The sequence below is a fragment of the Lissotriton vulgaris genome, chromosome 6, assembly GCF_964263255.1.
Source record: "Lissotriton vulgaris chromosome 6, aLisVul1.2, whole genome shotgun sequence".
NCBI classification, from domain to species: Eukaryota; Metazoa; Chordata; class Amphibia; order Caudata; family Salamandridae; genus Lissotriton; species Lissotriton vulgaris.
Window position 1 is genome coordinate 1,744,581,130 of NC_141694.1, and position 27,311 is coordinate 1,744,608,440.

The 27,311-nt window shown below is 43.9% G+C and overlaps 1 protein-coding gene across 1 annotated transcript in view; it reads right to left on the bottom strand.

Annotated features, from left to right (window-relative positions):
- Positions 1-27,311, bottom strand: part of LOC147709409 (calpain-13-like) — a 454,206-nt gene that overhangs the window by 347,853 nt on the left and 79,042 nt on the right. Inside the window, exon 3 of the mRNA XM_086925978.1 lies at positions 10,981-11,050. Coding sequence (XP_086782104.1) covers positions 10,981-11,050 — 70 coding nt within the window. The remainder of the gene's footprint in view (positions 1-10,980; positions 11,051-27,311) is intronic.

Sequence of the window (27,311 nt, forward strand, 5' to 3'; positions counted from 1 at the left end):
AACTGTTGTCAGGAAGGGCCATCCTGTTAGGATGGGAGGGACAGAGATGTTTCCTACTCCAATTACATTTCAAAGGAGCTGCCTCAGCACACTCACAAAGATATTGGCAACAGGCTCTTGTCCCTCCAGACCCCTTGAAGCCTGGGCATGGGAAAGAAAGTAAATTCCTGAGCCAGATTTGGGAGGAAGTTTAACCCACTTCTAAGCTGGCACAAGGTATACATATTGGCCCTTCAGACCAATTGTTTAGTACACTACTGGACTTGTGGACACAATAAAAGAAGCACTGCCCTGCTGACAGAGGTCTGCCCTACTGCCTGAGGCCTGTGCTGCTCGCTGAGAAGGATGACTGGACCTGCTCCCTTCATACCAGGCTTCCCAGAGTGACTCCAAAGTTCAGCTGGCTGACTTCCTGTCCTACGTTACAATGACACAACAAGTTTGAGTGGCCTCCCTGCAACTGCCCAGCTGAATGCCCATAACTGAGCCAGCCTGGACCTGCAACTGCCTGCCTGAGCTCTTCTGGCCTCTTCCAGGGTGAGTCTCTGATTCCCAAGACATGCTTCCCTAGGCCGTGGGCTCTGGAGTGACACCACTGTGAATTCCTCTGAAGAAAAGGGAGACATCCTGAAGTTGTTGGCACTTCAGGACTGCATATAGGCCCATTCACCCAAGATCTTGCCTCTCACAACGACCACCAGCACAATGCTCCAGTGAACCAGACTCTTCGCACTACAGTAACTGCCAGCAATGACAGGCAAAGCAAAATCTGCACTCTGTGCCGCAGCATCGCGAGCCCGAGGTGACCGCCAAAGTGAAGCTCCAGCAATGACCATCCACAATGCCTGACAGGATGCTACAGAAATTACCATTTGCAACACCTGGACTGCTCTACACTACAGTGACGGCCCTCCACGATGATCCCCCTGCTCAGTGAGGCCTCCTCCACCCCGAAACTTGAGTCTTCGTGCTGGGCTCTGAGATGGTAACTTTTTCAGGAGACTAATCTGGTCCCTGAATCCGGCCCCTGGTCTAGCAGGACTAGATGACCGTGAGTGGCGCTCTCTGCTATTTGGCACTACTTTTCACTTTAAACATTTGAAAAATTCATAAATCCGGTACCATTGATTGGATCTTTGTTGTTTTAGTGTCATTTTATTTATAAAAATGCATCTCTTTTTCTAAAATGCTGTGGGATTTTTCTTGTTTAATGTGTTCACTTTATAACTGTTTGAGTGCTACATAAATACTTTTCTCATTGCTTCTAAATTAAGCCTGGCTGCTTTTGTGCCAACCTACCAATGGGTTAAGCGCAGGTTCAGTGGCTTTTGTGGTTTACCCTGACATGGATTGGAGCTGTTGCCCGAGAAGGAATAACACCTTCTTCACCCAACAACCTAATTTCTCATATTGGTGACAGCAGTGGGATTCACTACTTGTGTTTGTGCAGTGCTATTCAGTGACTCAATGTAACACTAAAATCCCATATTCATAATCTGATACCAGATTCATCATTTTTTTTTCTACTTCATTGGCAATAGTTTATCCTTTTTCCGAATTTAATTCCATCCTCACATTTTGTGTGCCTGTGACTGTTGTCTGCAAAGATAGATTTGGATCTTGACAATCTTAAAAGCTGTATTATGGCTTAGTCGAAAAGGCTGTGCAGAGAGAATAGATTAAACTAGGCAAGGGCTCTCCAAAGTTTGAATATGAAATAGCCCTCTGAGCATCGAAAGAAGTCAACAGCATGCAAATTATAGCACAGGAGCAGGATGGTGATATTAAGAAGGATGAAATGGATAGGAGGTGAATAAAACAGAGGCTGAAGAGGATGACACTGCAACAGCTCCAGAGATAAAACAAAGAGTTCAGAATCTCCCCCGCCCCCCAGGACTCAGAACTAGAGGTGAGTGGGAGACCCACAGGAGTGAGGTCCCCTACTGGGTCCAGCACACAAAGCAGTGTTTACTCCCACCCCCTGTCCACTGGGAAACTGTAGGACAAGAAACCTGGAAGGTAGCTCAAGCTGCAGCTGGAACTGGCTGCAAAGGTGTAAAGGGCTGAGGCTGAGAGAGCCCGGGAAAGGGACATTGAGGAGAAAAAGCTAGCTCTCCAAGAGAATTAACTTTTGTGGGTCTGTTAATTGAGTCTCAAGGACCTGCCACTAGAGCTCCAACAAGCCTAAGAGTCCAGCAGAATTGGTGGTAGAGGCAGCAAAGGGGCCTGTGAAGACATAAGGGTCCACATACCCAAAGACCTGGCGCCTAGCTTTGAGGTGGGGGATGATAGTGATCGGTGGTTCACAGCCTATGAAGTACCTCTAGGAAGGCATAGGGTCCCAAAGGAGTTTTGTGGAACTATTGTGTGAAGGCACATATCAGCTATTTGGAGAAATACACTGTTGGTTTTAGAGGTGGCTGGCCAGGGAGCATATTATGGATGTGCCCCAGGGGGGCAACAGGCGTTTTCTCCCACTTTGCGTGCCACTAGGGCACTTTGGTTTTACAGAAGGAGCTGAAGACACTTGTGCAACCACTTCTGTAATACTAATAGCAGGGGTGCACATTAAGAGCAGCGCTATCTTCAGAGTGAGTTCCCTCCTTTTCATGCAAATGAGGGAATCCCTTTGCCTCTGCACCTGTGCCATAATATAGACTTGGGCGTAGAAGCAAAGAAGCTCTCAGGAGGCGAACTGACAGTGTGCCACCTAAATGTTTGTGCAATGTCTGTGATCCCCGTCATTGCAGCCCTCTGGAGGGGAGAAAGGGGGTCCCATGGACGGCCCCAGACATCTCCTTCCAGTCTGGTGCAGTCACTCACTGCACCTGCCTGCAAGTGGATCTCTAATCCCCTTTAAAAGTGCAGGTGGGTTGCCGACTGCATAGTGAAACACAGAGCGACTTCAAAGCAGCCACTACATTTTTCACCTGAATGTGCTGCCTCCAGGGCTGCATAGGTTTGCAGCTGCCCAGGGGACAGAGCATTCCATGTACTAGAGCGCACTTTCCCTGTGTGTGCCCGACCTACCTGTTTTAAGGTGCACCAGGCGCAAACAGGTAAAGTGCACCGTTTCCATAATAGGGCCCCATATGCCCTACATGAAAACAGTGCTTCTCACAAAGTTTGGTGTCACCACAGAGAAAAAAGAAAGCTCAAAGAAACAGTGTGGCATGAAGCTGCACGGCTGCAAATAAATGCAGCCAAAGCTACTAAAATAATATTAACACACCCAGCTGAGAATGCCTCATAATGCCCTGCAGGTCCTAACTGACATGCATTTCTCCTTTCTGTGGTCGCCTAAAAATGGGCAGGGGGGACCACCACCAATGCTGTGAGCACAGCTGTCCCCCTTCAGTAATAGTTAAAGACAGACCAACTCCTCAGGGTTTTTATCATGATTGTAAGCACTCCGATGGGAGTGCAGCACTCTCTACGGGTTTGCTGGTTCTTTTTAGGAATTTTTTGTGGCCTGAAAGTGTACAAAAACACAGACACATGTTATGTTCAGTTTGAGTGCTTATTAATGATATAATGCCAAAGAAAATGATTCATCAATATTGAATTTTTTTTTATATCAATGAGCGGATTTATAAATGGTTATTGCTAGTTACAGTAATGATGGTGGCTTTAATGTGAATTATTTGTCTTTTGATTTGGTGACCCTTGACCAAGTTAATAGGCTTGTCAGACATGTTGCTAAGGTGACCCCTTACAAAAGCCAATAGACCTGGTTTATTTCATCTGTACCCCACATAATATGATGTTCTACCTGGTATAAGTGAGGGTACTGTGATTTTTGGGGTCGTGGCCCTGTAGTGGTCAAATGTTATTTCAGGGTGTCACCAAGGTATTTCTATTTGCCTTATGTATATATTTGTAACTTAATGCAGAATATTTTGTAGTCTGTATTGAAAAAAAAAGGACTGTCATTTGTTGAGTGTTATTATTGCATGGCAGTAAATGGTGATTACTAGCCGACACTAAATCCCCTGAGTAGGTCCTGGAATGCTCTGCTTTGCTACCCCGAGTGTGTCAAGTGATACAATGGGGTGCTTGGTTCCCAGTACAGGGGACATTGTGGACCTTTTACTTGTGCTGGCCTTATATCCTGCACAACTAATAACCCAATTTCTCACATGTTGGACTGTAGTCTTAAAGTTTCACAAAGTAGCACTCAGTGATGCTTTATGTCACACAGGCATAACATAGATGGTAAATGGATGTTCCCCTACACTCATCCATGTATTTTTCACTACTCTTTATCTACTACCTTTGGAAGAAAGGATTTGGCATAAAAAATGTTGCATCCTCAAGCAAGGTGTAAAGTGAAAGAATGTATTTTCTACAAACTTTCCAACTTTGCATGTGTGGTGCATTGTACAGTACACATATAAAGTGGGGAAGTGTTACCTTTTGCAAAGCATGTAATTTTATGCTGAAAGAGTACCTTCCAATAAAAAACCCAAGCTTGCATCATCACGCAAACACCTTTGCACTATTGTGCCAGAGTGTGTGCATTGACTCAGGGCAGCCTAAGGTATGCCAGCACTAAAGGAGAGAGCAACAACAATGTGGTTACTGCACATCATAAAAACCTAGTTAATCTGCCCCTTCTTTTCAGAAGACTAAGCGCTCTTAAAATGTATTACCTACCAGTATGGAAAACATGTGACTCCTACACCTCTTAGTCCTCATTGTTTTAAGTAATATTTCCTATATATTGATTTACACACGTGCATGACTCATTTTCTCTGTATAATTTGTCTGTGATATAAGGTGCTTAGACAGTCTACATTGGGATAAGTAGAGCTATAAAATAAATAAATATGAAACAGGGGTTCGGAGCTATGAGGGCACCATCGGAGGGTGGTAGTGAGGGAATCTTTGAAGTAGGAGGTCATTTGAGGGTGCGCCAACAAAACCTGTTGCACCAGCCCATATAACATTAAGGAACATGCTAGAAGAAGCCTCACCCCCTTTGAAAAATGGGTCTACCAACAGTGCAGCAGCTGCAGGTGAGGTTGCACCAGATCCCACAGTCCTACTGTGTCCAGTGAACCCTGGTCCTTACAGTATTTTGCTGCCCAGTCAGTTGTCAAGTAATAGTTTTCCTTGCATGCACTAGATTCCATTGAACGTTGCTATGCCCTGTCAATTTGACCATAAACCGCTCCAAATCATAAATCATCTCAAAATTAGTGCCAGGCAGTCTGAGACTGCTTAGCTGGTAACTGGTAAGGTGGACCTTCTTGAAACAGATGGGCATTACACCTTTAGCTAGAAATCAATCCAATAGGACATAACTGAAAGTTCAAATGCCACTCCGCACAAAGAAAGTTAACTTCGGCACAAGAGCATGGCACATCTGGAAGCACTCTTACAAGATATTCAAGAAAATACGTTGACTATTATAAGGCAAGAACAGCACTATGATTATGGAGCTCTTCTGAGTCACTCTTCAAGTATTAACAACTGACTCTGCAACAATGTGGAGCCTGAGATCCTATCACAGGTAGCTCTATACTGTAGTCACATGTGATATCAACGAGGGAAGGACAGCTTCAATAACTCCCCTTGACAGCCCACAACCTCTTAAAATTCAGCTGCATCATTAACAAAGTCATAAAGACCTGCACCCCACTTATCTTGCATATAAGCGCAATTTCTCTGGTGATTCTCAGCACACCTACATCAGGGCACAATCAGACTAAGTGCCTGATTTATATTTTGGAAGACAGGATACTCCATCACAACCATGACATATGTTCTGTCCCAGTTTTACAAATGCCATACGATAGAATGCACTGAACTTGTAATACAGCAGATGGGATATCCATCATGTGTGAGATGGAATATCCTGTCCGCTGTTATGTAAATCAGGCCCTAAGTGCCTGATATGGAGTTTGGAAGACAGCTAGTCTGCCAAAACAGGACAGAAATCCCATCCACCTGATTACAAGTATATTAGGATATAATGCACCTGTAATAAGGCGGACAGCATTTCTGTTCCATTTGTGTACCTTCCTGCCAAACTCTAAATCAGGCCCTAAGAAATTTAGAAAACAAAAAACAAGACAGCAGGCCTCTCCATCTACCCGTGCAGGATCTGTAACAACATCTCCATATCTATTAGGACTGCCCAAACTCTGCTCCAATATAGGGATGAATTGAAGACTCACCTCTTTAAAGAACACTATATCACAGGGCATTAGCGGCCTTCAACTAGCCATGCAGTGCAGAGGGCTTATAAAAGATCCTACGCCTCAACGGTGTAGGCTTATCCTCAGGCCATGACTGCTTCAACACGGCAGTGTCTACCAGGGCTTTGCAATAAATGAAGGCTCACACTGGTGTTTGATCACAGCTATCTTACTTTGACACAGTGTGTAATCATCAACAAATCAACACATCTCCCAGTGTCTAGGATGTTTAAACTGCCTCATTTGGAGGTGGTGAAAACTGACTGTATAGCAGTATTAGTGGTTCACAAAAATAAACAGGTAAGCACCCTGGAGTAACTACTGAGCCCCAATACTGGTGCACAGAGAAGGCAAAAAAACAAATGGTGATCTACTGTGTCCGTAGTAAGAGTGAGACCTGCCCTGATATTCTGAGATCAAAGGATGTCTTTACATATTTGCATGACAGGACACGTGTTTCTCCATCGTCAAATAAGCAGATGAGCCCTTAGAGCCCTTAGAGTAACTTGCAAAACAATTCAATATTTTACTACTTTTTAAAGGCCGTATCACATGCAGAGCATCAAACATGGGGCCCGATTTATGTTTTGGCAGACTAAGTAATCTCCATTGGCATGGCGGGGAATTTAACCTCCTCCAGGCTGAGACTACAAGGCCAGTCAAATTTAGAAATGACCTCCAAGTTGGTGGTCATTTCTACAGCCCTGGAAGGAACCGCTGTCACAATAGTTCCTGTCAAAGCTGTTTAAAGTTTGCTCCATGGGACCGTCAACATTACAGAGCCATGTGCCAAACTGTTTTTGTTGGTATTTAAAAAAAAAAATCCCAAAATGGGATTTTAATTCCAAAAATAAAACAGCAATGCTCGCCCTCACCATGGGATTTCTCCCCCATGGCGAGGGGAGCATTTATCAGTTTTCACTGCCCCTTAATGCCCACGTTTTCCTGACAGAGACGGACAATGAAAACTGACTTCTAATTCCCCCCATCTAAACTAGGTGGGTGAAATCTGAGGTCTGCTTCTGACGGCCTCCACTCTGCAGACTCTTGGAAGGGTTTAATGAAATGAAATGAAAATGAAAATGTGACTTATAAAGCGCTACAGTTGCCCTGAGGCGTCCAGGCGCTGAAAACAGATGAGGCCCTCTTGCGGTTACTTTACTAGGCATTAAACAGCAGGGATTTTAGCTGTTTACGAAAAGTGGTCAGATTGGGGTTGTTCCTTAGCTGCAAAGGGAGTGAGTTCCAAAGTTTGGAAACATTATACGAGAAGGAGCGTCCTCCTGCTCTAGCTCTACGAGTTCTGGGGATCTCGGCCAGGAATGCTGTAGAAGAGCGGAGGGATTTATTCGGCCTATAGGGGGAAATCAGGGACCGATTGGTCCCTGATTGGTCCTGATTGGTCCTGATTAATCACGGTCGAGAAGGAGTAGTCCCCACTGTGATTGAACCTAAGGTCTGCTCACTTTTAAATTTGGTAGGTGGACCACAGTCTTGGTGGTATGGAAACTCTGTCGCAATGGACAAGATATAAATCGGGCCCATGGTGAGGATTTTGTAAACTTTAGCATGTGCACATTTTCTAGGAATTAAAACTCTTCCAGATGCTTTTTTTCCAATAAGAGCCGTAAAACACACCTTGCCACTTTCTCTTACCTGCTCACTCTCATCGAGGAAACCACGCCTCCCTCCACGCTTTATGCAAAATAGCGCGAGCTGAGTATGTTTCTTCCACCATTCTGGGGGCGAAGAATTGCCCTCGTACTGTGTTCTCTATGGTTAAGAAGCTAGCTGGCCCAGGTACACAACCTAGCCCGCCTATTCTAGATGAACTGCAATGCAACACTCTCGCTAACTTCTTCATAAATAAAGTAGAACCAATTTTATGACATTAGGGGGAACCAGTATGGTGTCCCTTGCTCAGCTTATTCCTTCTTTAGAACTCACTGCAGCAGCTGAATCTTTGATTAAACTAGAGAAGTGGGTACCTCTTGATATTAGTTCTTTCATAAAAAAATTTGCGAGCATCAAATCAGGCTCTCCTTGTGATCCGCTTCCGGCCTCGGTGCTCCTGCAAATTGAACAGCCCGCTCTGAGAGTTGTCCTGGAGTTACTTAATGCCTCGCTCAGCGAGGCAGTGATGCCACCTGTCTGGAAACATGCTATGGTCCTGCCTTTGTTGAAAAAGCCAAATGCAGATCCTGCAAAGCCAACTAATTTAGGCCTACTTCCTTACTCCTGATGTTCTCCAAGGTTTTGGAAAAACACGTGAACTCTCAACTGTCTACACTTGTGGAATCTTCTAATTTTCTGCATTCTTCCCAGTCGGGTTTTAGAGCGGGATTTTCAACTGAGACAACCCTGCTGGGTGTTACTGATATGTTACGCCAGTGTTTGGATGCAGGTAACACAGTGGCCCTTATATTATTAGACCTAAGCGCCACATTTGATACGGTTTCTCATACCCTATTAATTAAGTCTTTACACTCTCTAAGCATTTCTATATCGGCACTTGGCTGGCTGTCCTCTTTTTTATCTGAACGGACATTCTAAGTTTTTCCCACTGGATCGGCCTTAGAGTCTTACTCTTCCCCGTATCTACCTCTCATTAAAATATAAGGAGAAACTCCTGTACAGGAATTAGGAGGTAAGTGATAACTCCATATCTTTTAAAAATTCAAATACATCAAGTTTACTTTCCAAAGCAGCTTGAACACCTTCTTTGAAAAACCGGTTAGCTCTCTCAATTTGACCATTAGAGCGAGGACTATAAAGAGGAGCCCTTTTTGCAGACACACCAAATTTTATCAAAAACATTTGCATCTTATTGGAAATGAACTGAACACCATTATCAGATATAATGGAGACAGGTGCCCCTTCAATCCTGAAGATTTTATCCAGGAAACATATGACCTTATCAGTAGTAGGATGCTCAACAAAAGAATAGTATAGCCACTTAGAGAAATCATCAATAATGACAATTAAAAATCTTTTCTCTCTGCCAAGACACTCATAAGGTCCTGAAAATCAATAGAAAGCTTTTCCCAAGGACCTGTAGGACCATCTCCAATAGACAACGGTTCAGTAGACACTTTCCAGTGCTTATCCGACTTAACACACACTGAACAATTATCAATAAACCTTTCAACAGAAGCATCCAAACCAGGCCACCTATAATGACACTTAAGTAATTTCTTTGTTCCAGAAACACCTGGATGTCCTGAATGTGCCAAACTGATGATCTTATCTCTAAGAGTAACCGGTGGAACAAACAAGTCTTGTCTTAATAAAATTCCATTCTCAATAGACAGTTCCTCAGCAACTTGTGCAAAACCTCTCAAAGTTAATTCTAATTTTTTTACTGAAGGCCATTCATTAATAACATGAAATTTGACTTTGGCCAACAAACTGTCTTTGATGACATGATCATTCCATTCTTTCTCATCAATACCAAAATTGCAAGACTCCACAGCATCAATCGAAGCTATCACACACTCATGTTGATCAAAAACTTCATCACAAGAATCATTAACTGGAGGTAATCTAGATAAACAGTCTGCAGTAAAATTATTTCCTCCTGGAATTTGCTGGATCTCAAAATTGAACTCCTGCAGCCTAGCAATTAACCTAACCAACCTAGATGAGGCCTTACCACTTCTGACACCATCCATAATATAAACAAGAGGTTTATGGTCCGTCACCAAGACAAAAGGTCTTCCCCACAAAAAATTCTTAAACTTTTCTACTGCCCACACACAGGCTAGAGCCTCCTTCTCAATAGTACTATAGTGAACTTCAGCCCCCCTAATACCTCTAGAGATAAAAGAAATGACCCTTTCTTTGCATCAACAGTAACAAATGATTTCCCTTCAGGATCAAAAGTATTAAGGCCCGGTGCCTTAGCAATAAGTTTGATCACATTTCGAAAAGCTTCATCATGAACATCCATCCACACAAACCTTGATCCTTTCTTGAGCAGTTGTCTGAGTGGCTCAACAACAAAAGCATAGCCCTTGACAAACTTGGCATAATACTCACTTAAACCAAGAAATGCTTAATGCATCATTATCTTTTGGCTTACTAGCATTTTCCAGATTGGAGAAGAAAGATATTACCACACCCATCACCAATGTAACGCTAGTTACACAATATAACCATCCGCAGAATGAAGTGAGCTTCATCCAACAACTGTCTAATGCATAAAAAGCACTGAAGTCAATGACTAAGCAGACTGAACAAAAGCCCACTCTCACTACATACTTGTTTTTATATTTTTTGTTTGCCGAACTCAAGACATGAGATCTTGCAACAGATAGTTAAAGCTGCTTGGAAGCAAGACCTAAAAGAGTCCAATGAAGTGGAAGGAACAGCTCATCTAAGCCGAACACTGTGAGTCGAAATGCTCCTGGAAGAAACCACCACGAGAATAAGGAGTCAAAATCAGACAACTGAGATAAACAACAAAGCCATACAAACATGAGCAAGGAGCCAACTCAAAGCCCACTTAAAGTCTATGTTATGCATTGGAAACAATACTCCTGCCAACAGACAGATAAGGTTTTCTGTAGCAGAGATCTACAAAGAGAGGGAGAGAAAAGCAAAAGACAGAGAAAGAAAAGCATTGTGATGATAAGGGAGAGGATATGTAGGAAGAGAAACAAAGTGAAAGAGGCCGTACAAGAACTAGAGAAAGAGAGAGAGAAGTGGGTGCATGTGTAAAATAGATTTATATTCCACAGACGAAGACAATTAATACAGTTTAGGTATTTAGTCTTACCTATATGAGTTTGTTGAAGATCAAATAAACTGGCTCCATCCACAAATAAATGGGGATCTTTGCATATTTCCTGAAAGAAACAATAATTAAATAAGTTAAGTCCATTAATATGTTACCTCAACAGTGTATTCCAACCATCTCAATTGTCTTTCTTTAAAACGTGTTTCTAGGCACTTTGCAGGTATGAAAGGGAGTTGTTGCAGAGAGCTTTCTGTTCAACTTGTAATGGTGCTTTCAGAATAATTATCACATTCTTAGGAATTTTGAGAAAGAGAAAGACAATGATGGCAGATTTAATCTCAATTAAAAATGTGACTGGAAACCTTTCATTGCTGCCTCTTTTCAGGTGCAACTTTGGCATATTGCCTTTCCTTAACTATGTATTTTGGCAAACATAGGGGCCGATTATGATGGCGGATGGACCTGAGTCTGTCCGCCACCATAGAGTAGGAGAGACCGTCCGCAGGGGCTGCGGCAGTCCCTCCGTGCAGATTAGGATGTGACCGCCAGGGTGGCGGTCACATCCTCAATCTTTAACATTGCGGCGGGTGCAGCTTCAAGCTGCACCCGCCGCAATGTTAAAAATGCATGCACAGCATTTGCGTGCACAAAGCAGCAGGCACCGCGCGGTGCCTGCCGCTTCGTCCACGCAAATGCAGGGGGGTACCATAGGTACCCCCCATGTGCACCCACCACCCCTCCTTCACCCAGAGGGCCCGCAACGGGCCCCCGAAGTGAAGGTTCGTATGCTTTTCCACGGCGGAAAAGCCGCCGTGGTAAAGCATACTTTTTACTCCATCCTAATGTGGCTGGCGGTGTCTGATAGACACCACCAGCCATGTTAATGCTTTTCCGCCGCAGTCGGAAGGCGACTGCGGCGGAAAAGGGGAGGACAGATTCTCAGACCCACCAGCCATCCTAATTTGGCGGTGGGTCTTTGTAGCCTCCGCAGCGGATTTCCCGCATCCTCCGGGCCGGCGGTGGCTTCCGCCGGCCCGGTGGATGCGGGAAATCCGCCATCATAATCAGCCCCATAATGTGTGTATATGAGTAAGTCATAAGTGCTTACATCTAATAGCGTCTATCCCTCCATGTAAGTCAACTTTAAAATTACCATATCACTTTATAATACATGTTTCTAGTGATCTTGGGTGTGTAAATCATTAATGAACAATAATTTGGATTACCACTGCTATGTGTTTATAACCCAAAAGCATTGGCACCACCTCATTTATGTATAGGGTGGGGGTCTGCAGGGCTACTATAACCTGTTTTTACATGCAGAACTGGTGCATTGAACTAAATTACCTCGAGTCACCCAAGCCAAAGTCAAAAAGAGTCAAAAAGATTTTTATTTGTGTTGGTACTCGACAGAGGATCACAAATATAACATTGAATGATCAATAAAAGAAAAGTTTCATCACTAATCAATATAAAGGTAAAAAAGATTTTTAAAATGTATAAAAAATATAACATACAAGTTCATTTGGTGGCTGTTTACACACTGTTAATAGTTCTTTTACCGTTGTAATTCTGCAGGTGCGGTATATAGGATCAAGGTATCTTGCACGTGCTATTGTTACGTTGGAACTAGGGCATACAAATAGTAAGTGCTCGATGTTCTGGTCACCCCCTTGGCAAAGAGAACATAATGGGGATCCTCCGGGTAACCATCTTGATGAAAAAGTTAGCACAGGTAAGATGCCTAGTCGTAACATTGTAATCGCCCTCCTTGCACCATGCGTAAGGGAAAACCCAATATATGGCTGGATATACTTGTACTCCAGTGATTCTACGAAGGGTTTGTAGGTAGATAATTTATTACAATGTGCAAAGTCAAGTTCATAGCTCAATTTTGGGGTAAAACATTTTAGAAAAAGTTTCATTTGCGATTCTGACCAGGTGAGCAAAATGTCCGGACAAATTTTGGCCATTTGAAATACAACAGTCATATTCCCAAGAAAAGTTTGCTTGGTGGCTTCTAAATCGAAAGACTCGTTTTTCAGCAGGGATTTTAATGTTCCCTCTTTTGCATGGAGGAGATTGTAGGCCCACCTAATAACGTTAGCCACAGCTGTAGCATAAGAACTTGTAATAGAAAATTCTAATCTTAAAGCTTGGACTGGTATGGAATCTGAGACCTTCATGATTCTTTTTAGGATTTTTCCTTCTTTGCGGTCCATGTAAACCCACTGCTTTATAGGGATATACTCCGTCGCGTAGGATAAAACAGGGGGGATCTTTGCTTTGTATATTTTTAACAGTGAGGAAAAATGCCTGTTCCCAGTAGCACTATAGAGTCTAGAGAGTGCCTCGGCATGTAATTCGGTTTTCCTTTTTAAGTTGTTTATCTGTTTTGTATTTTTTAAGTTCTTTGAGAGAATCCTGCCAAGGTATGTGTATTCGTCAACTTCTTTTATCTTTTCTCCGCCAAGCCTCCAGCTGTATTTAGCACTTTGTTTCCTCCCCGAAAAGGCTACAACTTTTGTTTTCTTTATATTTGGGATTAAAAAAAATTCTTTTGAATATCTGTGCAAGATATCTAGTAGTTTTTGCAGTCCGAAAGGTGTGAGATCTAGCATCACTATGTCATCAGCGTAAAGCAACGCATGTTTACTTTGTTTAGCGATTTTAGGAGGCAGACTTGAACCCTGTTGTAATTGATATGGCAAGTCACTGAGATATAGGGAGAATAGTATCGGGGCTAGAAGGAACCCTTGTTTAAGTCCGTTAGCTGTTTTAATTATTTTCGTTAAACCTTTTTCACCCCCCATTTGTACTTGACACCAAGTATTGGTATGGAGATTTACTATGATTTGCAGCAGTTGTTCTGGTATACCAAGACTCCTTAGTTTGTTCCATAGTGTTGGTCGATCAACGCGGTCAAACGCGGTAGAATAGTCAATAAATGCTGCATATACAGCCTGAGTTTTCCGTGTTACATATTTGTCTAGGATGGCCTGGATGATCGCAATATTGTCAGTGACGGAATGTTTAGGTCTAAAACCTGCTTGAAACATAGGTATTAGACCCAGCGAGAAAGCCCAGTCTTTCACTCGATCTAGTACCTCTGCAGCAAAGATTTTCCCTACGGCATCCATCAGTGCTATTTGGCGGTAATTCCCTGCTATGATTTTACTCCCCTTTTTATGTATGGGCATGATGATACTCCCCTGCCATGATTTTGGTACTTGTCCGGTGTTAAAAATGTGATTAAAGAGGGGTGATAGCATCTGACTCCACTCCTTGGGGTCTGCTTGCAAGACCTTGATGGGTATTTGGTCGGGGCCAGAGGCACCAGTGTTTCTTGCTTTTCGGATATGCGTTTCTACAGATATTGCTGTGGTTTTAGAGATCGGTGAATTGTGCTTTTCCATGATGTTATCAGCGCTTTTTTATCTAATTTAGTCAGATTTGCTTTATAAAGATCAGTCAAGTAAATTTCCCAATCGTTCGGTGGAACCGGTATGGCTTGAAGTTTCTTTTTTGTTCCAGTTATTTTGGCGATTAGGGACCAATATTTACGCTGGTTATATTTTATTGCGGCTATTTGGATGTCAACCCAATTACGATCTTGCAATATTTTTTTGTAGCTTAGTTTCTCTCTTCTCAATTGATTTTTTAGTTTATTAATTTCTTTCTTGATTGAAGGAGAAAGGTTCACGTATTGAGCACGTATGAGTTTATTGAGCTTTTTCTTAGTTATTGAATTCCGGATATTGTTTTTATTTTTATTTTTCTTCTTGTTATTTCCTGTTGTGATCTGTTGTAGCTTGTTTAGTAGAGCACAATTAAGTTCCTTTATTATGTATTCAAAGTTTGCTATTGGATCATCCGAATATGTTTTTGTTAGGAGTTGAGTGTGTATGATCAACGTGGATATATTGTCCAGAGTTGATGAGTTCCAGTAGATGCGTCTCTGTTCACTTTTTACCAGAATTGTACTTCTATAGAAGATGATCTGACTGGCAGGTGAAGGGTTAGCCAACCAGTAGGTGGTTAGGTGTATCAGTGCATGATCACTCTCTACAGTAAAATTAGAATGCAAATACGTGACTGTTTCCAGCAAATCCATACCGCAGATGATATAGTCTATGATAGAAAAGGTTCCTTTTCCCCGTCTGGTGTACGATGCCGGAATATCTCCTTCCACATTGCCATTCAAGATTACCCCATTTAGATTAGGCAATACTGATAGTAACAGTTTACCTCTGTTATCAGAATGTATACCTTTAGGGAACTGTGGAGTTGAAATTTCCAGTGATTCTTCTTTGTATAAGTTTACCCACTTTCTGATTTCAGAGTTAGAGATTTTGCCATTAAGATCGCCCATGATTATGTATGACAGATGAAGTTGATCTTCTATTATCTGCATGATGGTTTCCATGATATCGGCGAATAGGGTATATTGTTTTTTGCCAGGAGGGGCATATACATTGAAGAGCAGGATTGCCTTTTGTGGGGCTGTATTATGTATTTTTAAAGAAACCTTAATGCACTGTAAGTTTTCGAGATTGGTCTCAACGATCTCCTGGGCCCACAAGTATTCTTCCCTCAGTAGGATAGCCAAACCACCTTTAGCATGGCCCCGGTTGGTTGCTTTTGCAGGAGTATCATAAACATAGTAGCCTTTCTGGGAGAAGGGTTCAGTCGCCCAGGTTTCTTGCAGAGTCAGGATATCAGGCTGGTTACTCGTGCCTTCAGTCATTTTATACTTAGTTTTTCCAGCCATGTTCCACGATGTGATCTTTAATCCATTGTTAAACAGGGTGTTGTAGGCAAGTGAAGGTTTTATTGCTATTCAATGTCTCCGAGACCCAAGAGCAAGACTTTACGCTATTAATGACTTCCTTCTCTTTTGAATCTTGGTACCAGACTGCCCTTTCACTGTTGTTCACATGAATTTTCAGGGTATCCTTCCCTGGATATATAGATCCTGAGTAAGTTGATCCTGGATCTTCTGATGCAGAAGAGATTCTAAGAAGATTTTTGGATTGCGTGCTAGAAATTAATCGCATACGATCGTTGAACCTTTTGAGGATTTTGTTTTCCTTTGGTTCCGATCTTTCAATTACGTCGTATCCATATTTATGAAGTATCTCCTTTTCATTAAGAATGATCCCAGGAAGAACTGATGACCAGAATGATACCATCGCCATTTTGATATTAACTTTTTTGGGAAAAGTCACTAAATCTATTTCGTTACTGGTCAATGATTGTAGAGGCCGTATATGGTGCAGAAGATTGATTATCCTTCCTCTATTGAGTGGGGCATTATCGGTTGGAAAAAGTTCTTCGAATTGTAATAGTTTGGACTGTGTCACTTCTCCACATTGAAAGTGCTTGTCATCATCCTCTCCTGCCCCTATATTTCTATGCCCTGTTTTTGTGAATAGCCTGGATGGAAGGTATTCATCTGCTCTTGGGTTCAATGATTGTGTTTTCTCTACAATGTTTCTATCACTGGTTTCCACTTTTTTTGTGGTATGAGGCTTTATGATTTCATCATCTTGTTCCTCTCGATGTTTTTGAGGTGTGATAGCTTTTTGAAATTTTAGCTTGCGGGTTTTCTTTTTGTGGATCCTTCTTAATGGTTTTTTCCTCCTGTTTTTTCTTCCTTCTTGCACAGTTTCCGTTCTTTTGTTGGTTATTTCTCCTTTTGCAGTATCAGGTATGTTGTTAATGCTGATTTCCTGGACGTCTTGGACAGAATCATTTTTGTGCATATCAGTTTTGGTCGGTTTTGAGAAAATTGGATACTGTTTTACATTTTTTTGAGGTTTTTCTCTGAATAATTTTTTTAAGGAGTATATTGTAGATTCGTTTTGGGTTTCCAGCTTTTCCCTTTTTTGTTTTTCTATTTTTAATGTTTCTGATGTCTGAGTACTAGAGTCACGTTTTGTTTGCTCCTGTACATTATTGTGATTGATTGAGTTATTCTTTTGCAATTGCTTAGTGTTAGCTATAAGTTGATTTTTCGCTGCTTCGGAGGAATCTTTTTTCTTCTACTAGGAACTTTAGTATACCAATTTGGACATCTAAAGTTTGATCAGAATTTTCTAGAATAATTCCTAAAAAGGAAAGGACCGATTCCAATATTTCTTGTAGAGAAAAAAGGGCCTTTGACATTGGTGTTACGGTGTTAACAAAATTATTGTTTTTGAGTGTGAAAGGATCCCAAGAAGAATCAAGTGCAAGAGCTTGTTCTGATGTTTTTTTCGAAAAACTATTGGATAACTTTAATTCTGATTTATTTTCTGTTGGCTTCAAATTGTTTGCACGTAGATCCTCAATTTGGTATGAGCTCCCAAAGCATTTTTATAGGAGTTGAGGATTTTAAAAGAATCGCCTCGTGGTCCAGGGATTGTAGGTCATGTGAAGAGTAGTTAAGTTTGTTATTTAGGTCAGGATCCAGATCGCTCAAATTTTGAGTCAGTTGAGGTTTCATTGAGGAACACGTTTGTTCCCCTATGCTTGTAGGTGGATTAAGGTTATTTTCTGTTTCCGGGATATTCGTATCTAGTTCCCTTTTTGATGTTAAGGCAGAAAAGTAGTTGCTAATTGCCGGGGTCCGAGTTATCCGGCCATGTTTTATTGCTTTATCTGAGGATTTCCTAACTGCATCCTCTGTGCCCATTCGCTTCATAAATATTGTGCGAGATCGTAGTTTTTTAAATCCCATTTCGCTTTCCTGTCGTAGGCCTGATGGTGTTAGTGATGCTGGTTTCCCCAAAGGATAGTTTTGTTGTTGCTATTGGAACTTCAGCACGTTTCACTATCACCCTTCACCTTACTCGCGGTTGCTTTGTTGTGCACTTACCGCATTTATTTTCGGTTGGGATTCCTTGTCACAAAATTACACTGTAAATGTGGGTTTTGGACGCAGATGTTAATAGGGTGGCCCGTCCCGTCCTTGTACGTCCCCGGACGGCCACAGACGGCCCGCCCTTTGCCCGGGCTTCGCCCGGCGTCCCGCGAGACGACGTTGATGCAGATTTAAAGCGCCACCTGGTGCTTGCTGATGTCGCAGGACCCCGGAAGGGCTTCTGGCCGTTGTAGTTTAGCCCCTCGCCGGTCTCCTCCTGGCGGCCCCGCTCTAGATGGAATTATGAGCGGCTGGGCTGCTGGAGACTGGCGGGCGGGTCCAAGCGCTCACAGTGATTCAGGCAGCGGGGTTCTTGGCCAGAAAGATAGCGGAACAGCAGCTAGGGCAGCAAATGATTCAACAAGAGATCGCCCACTCAATGGCGTTGATGCAGATTTAAAGCGCCACCTGGCACTTGCTGATGTCGCTGGACCCCGCAAGGGCTTCTGGCCGTTGTAGTTTAGCCCCTCGCCGGTCTCCTCCTGGCGGCCCCGCTCTAGATGGAATTACGAGCGGCTGGGCTGCTGGAGACTGGCAGGCGGGTCCAAGCATTCACAGTGATTCAGGCAGCGGGGTTCTTGGCCAGAAAGATAGCGGAACAGCAGCTAGGGCAGCAAACGATTCAACAAGAGATCGCCCACTCAATGGGGTTGATGCAGATTTAAAGCGCCACCTGGCGCTTGCTGATGTCGCTGGACCCCGCAAGGGCTTCTGGCCGTTGTAGTTTAGCCCCTCGCCAGTCTCCTCCTGGCGGCCCCGCTCTAGATAGAATTATGAGCGGCTGGGCTGCTGGAGACTGGCGGGCGGGTCCAAGCGTTCACAGTGATTCAGGCAGCGGGGTTCTTGGCCAGAAAGATAGCGGTACAGCAGCTAGGGCAGCAAATGATTCAACTAGAGATCGCCCACTCAATGGCGTTGATGCAGATTTAAAGTGCCACCTGGCCTTTGCTGATGTCGCTGGACCCCGCAAGGGCTTCTGGCCGTTGTAGTTTAGCCCCTCGCCGGTCTCCTCCTGGCGGCCCCGCTCTAGATGGAATTACGAGCGGCTGGGCTGCTGGAGACTGGCGGGCGGGTCCAAGCGTTCACAGTGATTCAGGCAGCGGGGTTCTTGGCCAGAAAGATAGCGGAACAGCAGCTAGGGCAGCAAACGATTCAACAAGAGATCGCCCACTCAATGGCGTTGATGCAGATTTAAAGCGCCACCTGGCGCTTGCTGATGTCGCTGGACCCCGCAAGGGCTTCTGGCCGTTGTAGTTTAGCCCCTCGCCGGTCTCCTCCTGGCGGCCCCGCTCTAGATGGAATTACGAGCGGCTGGGCTGCTGGAGACTGGCGGGCGGGTCCAAGCATTCACAGTGATTCAGGCAGCGGGGTTCTTGGCCAGAAAGATAGCGGAACAGCAGCTAGGGCAGCAAACGATTCAACAAGAGATCGCCCACTCAATGGCGTTGATGCAGATTTAAAGCGCCACCTGGCGCTTGCTGATGTCGCTGGACTCCGCAAGGGCTTCTGGCCGTTGTAGTTTAGCCCCTCGCCGGTCTCCTCCTGGCGGCCCCGCTCTAGATGGAATTACGAGCGGCTGGGCTGCTGGAGACTGGCGGGCGGGTCCAAGCGTTCACAGTGATTCAGGCAGCGGGGTTCTTGGCCAGAAAGATAGCGGAACAGCAGCTAGGGCAGCAAACGATTCAACAAGAGATCGGCCACTCAATGGCGTTGCTGCAGATTTAAAGCGCCACCTGGCTCTTGCTGATGTCGCTGGACCCCGCAAGGGCTTCTGGCCGTTGTAGTTTAGCCCCTCGCCGGTCTCCTCCTGGCGGCCCCGCTCTAGATGGAATTACGAGCGGCTGGGCTGCTGGACACTGGCGGGCGGGTCCAAGCGTTCACTGTGATTCAGGCAGCGGGGTTCTTGGCCAGAAAGATAGCGGAACAGCAGCTAGGGCAGCAAACGATTCAACAAGAGATCCCAAGCCAAAAACCTTGTAGAGCTAACCTGAAGACTTAGTTCTCGTAACAAGGTCAATGAACAGTTGTTTAAAGCAATGAAAATTGAGTCTTTTCTTTCTTCTGCTCTATTTTTTAGCTTACAATGGCAAGCAGAGAGAACATGTTTTTGTTTTTTACACTCCTTATAATAAATAAGTGCTGTGAGAGATCAAATTCTGTGAGTCACAGGTTACTCAGAGGTTTCTGGGGCCCTGGTTTACAGCAGACCCACAAACCATGGACCAATTACCCCTTTTAGCCCTCGATTTGATTTGATTTGTGGTTTTATAAAGCGCGCTTATGCCCATGGGCGTCTTAGCGCTAAACAGAGGACACGTGAGCAGTACTAATGGAATAGCATGGATTATTGTAGGTTAAAGAGCCAAGTTTTTGTCAATTTTCTAAAAGACAGCAGGGAAGTACAACTTTTAATGACCCAGGGGAGTCGGTTCCAGTCCTTAGCAGCGTGCAGTAAGAAGCTTCTGCCGCCCCACCTCACTTGTTTGAAGCGGGGGACCTGAATTAGTTTGGCTTGGGTAGAACGCAATTCTCTTGTTGGAACATACGATTTCAGGTGTGTTCTCAGAAAAAGAGATCCAGAGCCCTGCAGCGCCTTATATGTTAAGCACAATGATTTAAAATTAATCCTTTTCACTATGGGGAGCCAGTGCAAGGAATTCAAATGATGAGACATGCGTTCTGATCTGGGGATATTTAATAGCAGCCTAGCTGCTGAATTTTGCAGGCATTGCAGTTTCACCAAATGCTGGGTCTGCATACGGGCAAACAAGGCGTTCCCGTAGTCAAGTCTCGATAAAGCTAATGTGGTGACCACTGTTTTCCTTGAGTCCAATGGGATATAAGGTATTAATTTCCTAATCATTTTTAGTGTGTACCACAAGGTTGATGATATTTTATTGACTTGAGCTTCAAAAGTAAGTTTGTTGTCTATCAGCATCCCCAGATTTTTTACTTTCTCGACCGGCAAGGGGCAATTACTAAGGTTGAAGGGCCACCAACTCGGAGACCAAATTTCAGTGTTACTCCCCAGTATCATTACTTAACTTTTGTCTCCGTTAAGTTTTAGACAGTTCCTTTCCATCCAGAGGCTAACCTGCTTCATACAATTTCTAAACCTATCGGCCGTGCCTAAAACATCCTTGGAAATTGTGACCACGTTTTGTGTATCATCAGCGAATGATACTGGGAGGAAGCCACATTCCCTGATAACTTCAGCTAGTGGTGATACAGATAGATTAAATAATGTTGGGCTCAGTGAGGACCCCTGCGGGACCCCACACGGGGAATTGAAAGGTTTGGATTTAGCGTTCCCCGTCTCCACCGTGAAGGACCGATCTCTCAGAAATTACGCAGCAAAGTTCTTGCATCTCTATGGACCCCTACTGCTGTCAGCCAGTCCAGGAGTGTGCCATGGTTTACCATATCGAAGGCTGCCGAAAGATCTAACAGGATCTAGGCGGCCTTTCCCCCTGTATCCAGCACACTCCTGAGTTCTTCCACCGCCATCAGCAGTGCAGTCTCGGTGCCATGTCCCTCTCGAAACCCATACTGAGATGGGTCCAGGATGTCTTCCTCCTTAACAAACTGAGCCAGTTGTTTATTCAGCAGTTTTTCAAGAACCTTTGCCCCAAACGGGATCCTGGCAATGGGTCTATAGCTTCCCGGATCTAGTGGATCTAAATTGAGTTTTTTGAGTAGGGGAAGGACCGAAGTAGATTTCCATGGGGTTGGGTAGACCCCCGAGGTGATTATATGCTCTGTGAGTTTAGTCAATTGCTCACTGAGAAGCTCAGGAAAAAGATGCAGAATTTTCAGTGGACAAGGATCCCCGAGGGCCCCAGATTTTGTGAACAGGACTGCCTGAAAGACCTGTTCTAGCCCTGGGGGGCGGAACTTGAACTCTGGTTCCGATGATTCATCAACAGAGGATATATTCCTAGGAGGGATGTTCTCTGAGGTCGCTGACTGGAGGTTGTTTGATTTAAATGACTCGTATACGGATGCCACTTTGTCAGTAAAAAATTGACCAAGGGAGTTACAGAAATCCGTACTACTGGGGTGTATTGTTGTTTATTGTTATCTTAGATAACTTTTTTACTGTCAAGAAGAGCTCTCTACTACAGTTTTTTGACTCCTCTATCCTTTGGATGAAGAATTGGCCCTTAGCCGCGAAAAATAGATTTTTATAGGAGTTTAAGGCTTTTTTGTATTCCCTTTTACTGTCAGGATCGTACCTAACCCTCCACAGCCTTTCAAGCTTCCTACAAATTCTTTTCCTTTCCCTAAGAGACTCAGAGAACCAAGGTTGTGACGCCTGTTTTTTTCTGAGAGTAGAATCTGGACCAGTCAGCAAATGATGTAGATATATCTGTGATAAAGAGGTAATGCTACCCCTTCAACATTGTCTGGTGTTATAGAGAAGATTACGACCTTATGGTTTGACCAGGTAACAGGAAGGCAGTCCATCATTCCAATGTGTTTATTGGACATGAAAATTCCGTCCAGCGTGTGCCCTGCTTTGTGGGTGTCTTTATGCACAATCTGTTCCATGGATAGATTTATAAAGGTGTCTATCAATGCTGCCGTATCTGCCTTATCTCTTTTTTCCAGGTGGACATTCTTATCTTATCTTATCTTAGGTGCCATTTGTAAAGCGCACTGTCGCCGAAGCTTCCTGGCGCTAGGGATGGTGAAATCCGGGTGCTTCACACTGGCTTCTAGGAAGGGATTAAGTGACAGTGTCAGCGGGGTTTTAGCTTTTGGTGGCCTGTATAACAAGAGCCCATTGAAGGTATAGTTATCGGTTAACTTAATGTTAAATGATAAGGTTTCACAATCTGGGGTGCTGCCCAAGCTACATCCCTTCACCATTAGTTCGTTCCTGGTAATAATAGCTAGCCCCCCCTTTTCTCTTTCCTGTCTGCTCTAGTAATTCCATAACCCTCTGGGATTGCTAGTAGTAGGTCAGTATCTGAGACTTCATCCGCCCAGGTTTCCGTAATGAAGATTAAATCCAATTTCTGTGAGTCTATGAGGTCTGTCATTTCGGTGTTGTGTTTGACTAACGAACGTGCATTCATAAAGCCCGCCCTAAAGGGTATTTGTGTTATTTTCCGTGACCGGGTACTCGCTGTTAAAGTACTACTTTGGGTAAAGGCAAATATAAGCCCACAATTCAGACAGTGCTTAATTTCTGCTAGGGGTGAATGAGGCCGGCAGCAAGGGCTGGGTCTTTATGCTAATAGTTCTTCACTAGAGTATTTTAGATCTCCTAAATCAGGGGCATTTTGAGTACAGTATTTGGCCCTAAGCCCGGTCCCGGTGCGGACGGGCTTGCCTTTGGCGCACCTTTGGCGCGCCCGTTGCGTGCGTCCGCTGCGCCGTCGGGGAGGTGTCCTCATTTATACCCAGAAGGCAAGGTCAGCGTGGGTGTATTTCGCTCTGCCCGGTCCGCCCTCCACAACAAACAGCCTCAGCTGCGGTGGACCGGGGTGGAGCGGGAGGCAAACTGCAAAGGAGTGCAAGGCTTGAGATATTTAAAATATTCTATTGTTTCTGTGCAAAAAAATGCTCAAGTTTCTGTGCAAAAATGCTCAAGTTAAAAAGTTAAAAAAGGAAGTTCCACAGCAACAGTGTAAGGGTACAGCCACCCCACGCGCTACTCACGATCTCTAAACGCGTGTGCAGGCTAATGACCTTATCTACTGATGCTGAGGGCACGTCAGCGGGGGGTGTCTCGCTCTGCCCGGTCCGCCCTCCACAACAAACAGCCTCAGCTGCGGTGGACCGGGGTGGAGCGGGAGGCGAACGGCAAAGGAGTGCAAGGCTTGAGGTATTTAAAATATTCTATAGTTTCTGTGCAAAAATGCTCAAGTTTCTGTGCAAAAATGCTCAAGTTAAAAAGTTAAAAAATGAAGTTCCCACAGCAACAGTGTAAGGGTACAGCCACCCCACGCGCTACTCATGATCTCACTCATGATCTCACTCACTCATGATCTCTCTCGAATCTTAGACTAATGGGGTAGAACAGGCCAAGGCTGACTCAGAGAGTTTCTATGGTCCAGAAAGTCAGAGCTCAGCAGCACACACACAATCTGTCCCCAACCAGAGCTTTAACTTTACAAAGGGAAAGTACTTTACTACACACAAAACTAAATGCTACTCACAGAATTACAAATATTTACTACATTTCAGGTAGAATTACAAATAGGATCCCGTCCTCAAAGGACCTCATGGAATAACGAGGGTGTAAATCAACATAAACCTAGTCTGTTCCCATTAATTTTGGGGTGTCTATTTGAGCACCGGCAGGCCTTAGCTCAAAACCCCAGCAATACTCATAAACAACCCTGTTGTAAAATATGTATGACTTTTCATAATACTATCCGGTTATTTGAACCCAGTTCATTTTGTTCGCTTGAAAGGTTACTCTCTATTAGTTTTAAAGTTTAAGAGGAACACAAACATAAGCTTTTTGACTTGAGAGTACTAAAAGACATTTTTAGTCAGTGCAAAACGATTTTTTAGAAGTATTAACATTAAGTCTGCCTGTTGAATGACTACTTTCAAATCAGGCAAGAGCAAGAACACAAAAAATATTTTCATATTTCCTTTCCTGCAGAAATGACACACAATCCTTTTGGCCAATTCATTCTTTCAGCAGGCTTCATCCTATTTTTCTATGCATTGTCAGAGAAAAAGGAGCCATGCATGCTCTCCTTTAATGGGTCTGACTCATTCAGTATTTTAACTTTTTTTCTTTTGATAATGGGGGTGTTGAACTTTTTTCCAGGACTGTTGCCACGGTGACCACCTGGCTGGTGGTGACCCACTCCCTTGGGTCGTTCGCAGACCTATTTTATTTTGACCTGGCCATGGTCTCTGGATGTGCGAGCCGATAAACTCACGGCCACCTACAGCCTTACGAGGCATACTGCTATCCTCTCTTAGCTGACTTTGCTCCTGCTATTGGTAAACTGGCTCCTCCTATAACCCTTTTTCTGTTTGCCTGGCATGGGGATGTGCCTTTAGTGGATGTCAGTTATCAGTGTCCTGGTGAAGCCCCACCACAGGTCCACACTTCCAAGATCAGGGGTTCCCCAGGAGCAAAAGAGGATACTATGGTTGGTTGCTGAAGATTCCCGGGGTTATTGACGAAGGATAGTTTGAAGAGCACACACCTGCTTCCTGGGGGCCCAACACCAAAAGGGTCCATTTGGTGGTGAACCGCAATCATACTGGATATTTCTTAGTAGCTGAAAGTACCCCCAACCCTAGGGCACCCACTGAAAATTAAAAAACACCAGGCATGAGCAAAGACTTTAGATGACAATACCTCAGTCCCCACTAGGCCATTTATTCCATGGTTAATAGTCGTCTGCTCCTCTTAGCAAGCTCCAGTCACAGAGACACCCAGTAGATGCCTCCAGCCCCCGGATAAAAAATTCTATGCATCCTTGCTGCTTCTTCCTCATTCCAGCAGCAACTTTCTTGCAGGGGCTCTGTCCTTTCCTCTTGCGCAGGAACGTGAATACCTGACTTTAGGTCTTCCTCGCAACACCTGTCCAGCACCCGATGGCAGACCATTCCTTTTGTCTGCTGCTCCCCAGAAACCCAGGCTTTGCATAGGCCAGAGCAAAGTTTAATTTATACGGGTTTCACCTCAATAATTTCTGGAATTTTGAATTATGATTGTTAAGCAAAATGCCTGATATTACGCATGTTATGTAATTTGGACTTCGTTTGGTTCATATCACGGGGGCACATGCAGAACACGAATTAACCAGGCCTGATGGGCTGTAGTTCGTGGCATTCTCAAATTTGTACCTTTTTTAGCGTTTCACGCTAAAAAACAGTGCAAAATAAAGCAAAGTGACAGAGCTGGCATTTTGCACAGTAAACCTCAATTTGTCTACATTTTTAGCATATTGAGGAAACTATGCAAATGTTGCCCAGACAATCTTGCACCATTTGTAGGGTGACAGCTAGAGACTGTAGTGCCCATTCATTAAGCACCACAACAGGACTAGTCGAACATAAGTAGAGGGGACCCATGCTGCAGGAACATCAGCAATCCCACTCTTCACTGCACCTAGGGTTGGGTCAGGGAGCAAGTGTGACCAACCCTACAAAAAGTCTAAAAATGTCTAGAGTACATTCAGTGGGTGCTGTCCTCATCCCAACTCCAGACCGGGTTTTCCAGCTATTCCTCTGTTCTTCCACACTTCTCTCAAAATTTTTGAACCAGTGTAGGGACTTAACCACATGGCTGCTGCAGGGATTTTTGCCCTGTGCTGCAGATTCTGCATTCCCATTGTTCATGACGAGCTCAGCTCGTCATCAGCACAGCTCCACTGTGCCTCATGACGAGCTCAGCTCGTCATGAGCATGGAAAGGGTTAATAAGAGAGGTGGTGTTCCTGTGACAGGTGGCAGGGCCGGACTGGAAACCAAAACCGGCCCTGGCAAAGTGCTCGGCCGCCCCCACGGAGGGTTGGGGGTGCGACTGCGCTCTTTGCCAGGGCCGGTTTTTGGCCGATTTTGTTAATCTTGCCATTTATGGTTTGCCAGAGGGGACAGAAGGGTCAGATTCAATTGCTTTTTTCAAGACCTTCATTCCCAAAATTCTCAAGGTTCCAGAAAGCACCAACTTGAACACCCAAAGAGCTCATCGACTAGGTTCATCGTCGCACCTAGTATCTGCTTCCGCAACAAGTAAACCAAGAGGAGTGATATATTTTCTTGAGTACACTGACCTATTAAAATTTCTATTGGCAGCCAGAGCATTGAATAAAAATACTTGGCAGGGGAATTCATTATTTTTCACCATGTATTTTTTACTCCCTTTCTTTTTCTATGTTATTCAGTTACACTTCTATTGACCTCACACTCTTTCTCTCTCTTTTCGCTCTTTCTGCATTTTCAAACATTGTATACTTATTGTATCTTGCTCTTTTTCTTTTTCTTCTTCTTTTTCAAACATTTCACTATATATACAGTTGGTTTATTGAATTAAATTAAATGTTTTCATGTACTCAATACTTTGCTTATATCGGTATTTATTACATTATTACAGTCTTATTTTATGCCTTTAAAAATTATATCTTGGAATGCCAGAGGTTTACATTCACCTATTAAGCGACAGAGAGTTTTGACTCATTTAACTAAACTAGGAACATATATTGCTTGTATACAGGAATCTCATCTATCAGCTTAAGAATCTGCAAAGTTGAAGAGAGGTTGGGTAGGTGAGGTCCTTTTCTCCCCTGGTGATGGCAAACGTAATGGTGTCCTTATTCTTCCTAGAAAATCCCTCTTGGTTAAGGTACTCTCACATTGTACAGACCAAATAGGTAGATGGGTACTCGTAAACCTTTAGTGGATAATGTCCCAATCTCTTTATTGAATATTTATGCACCTACAGTTGGAGACCCTTCCTTCTGGACTTCCTTGTCCCAGCACATTAG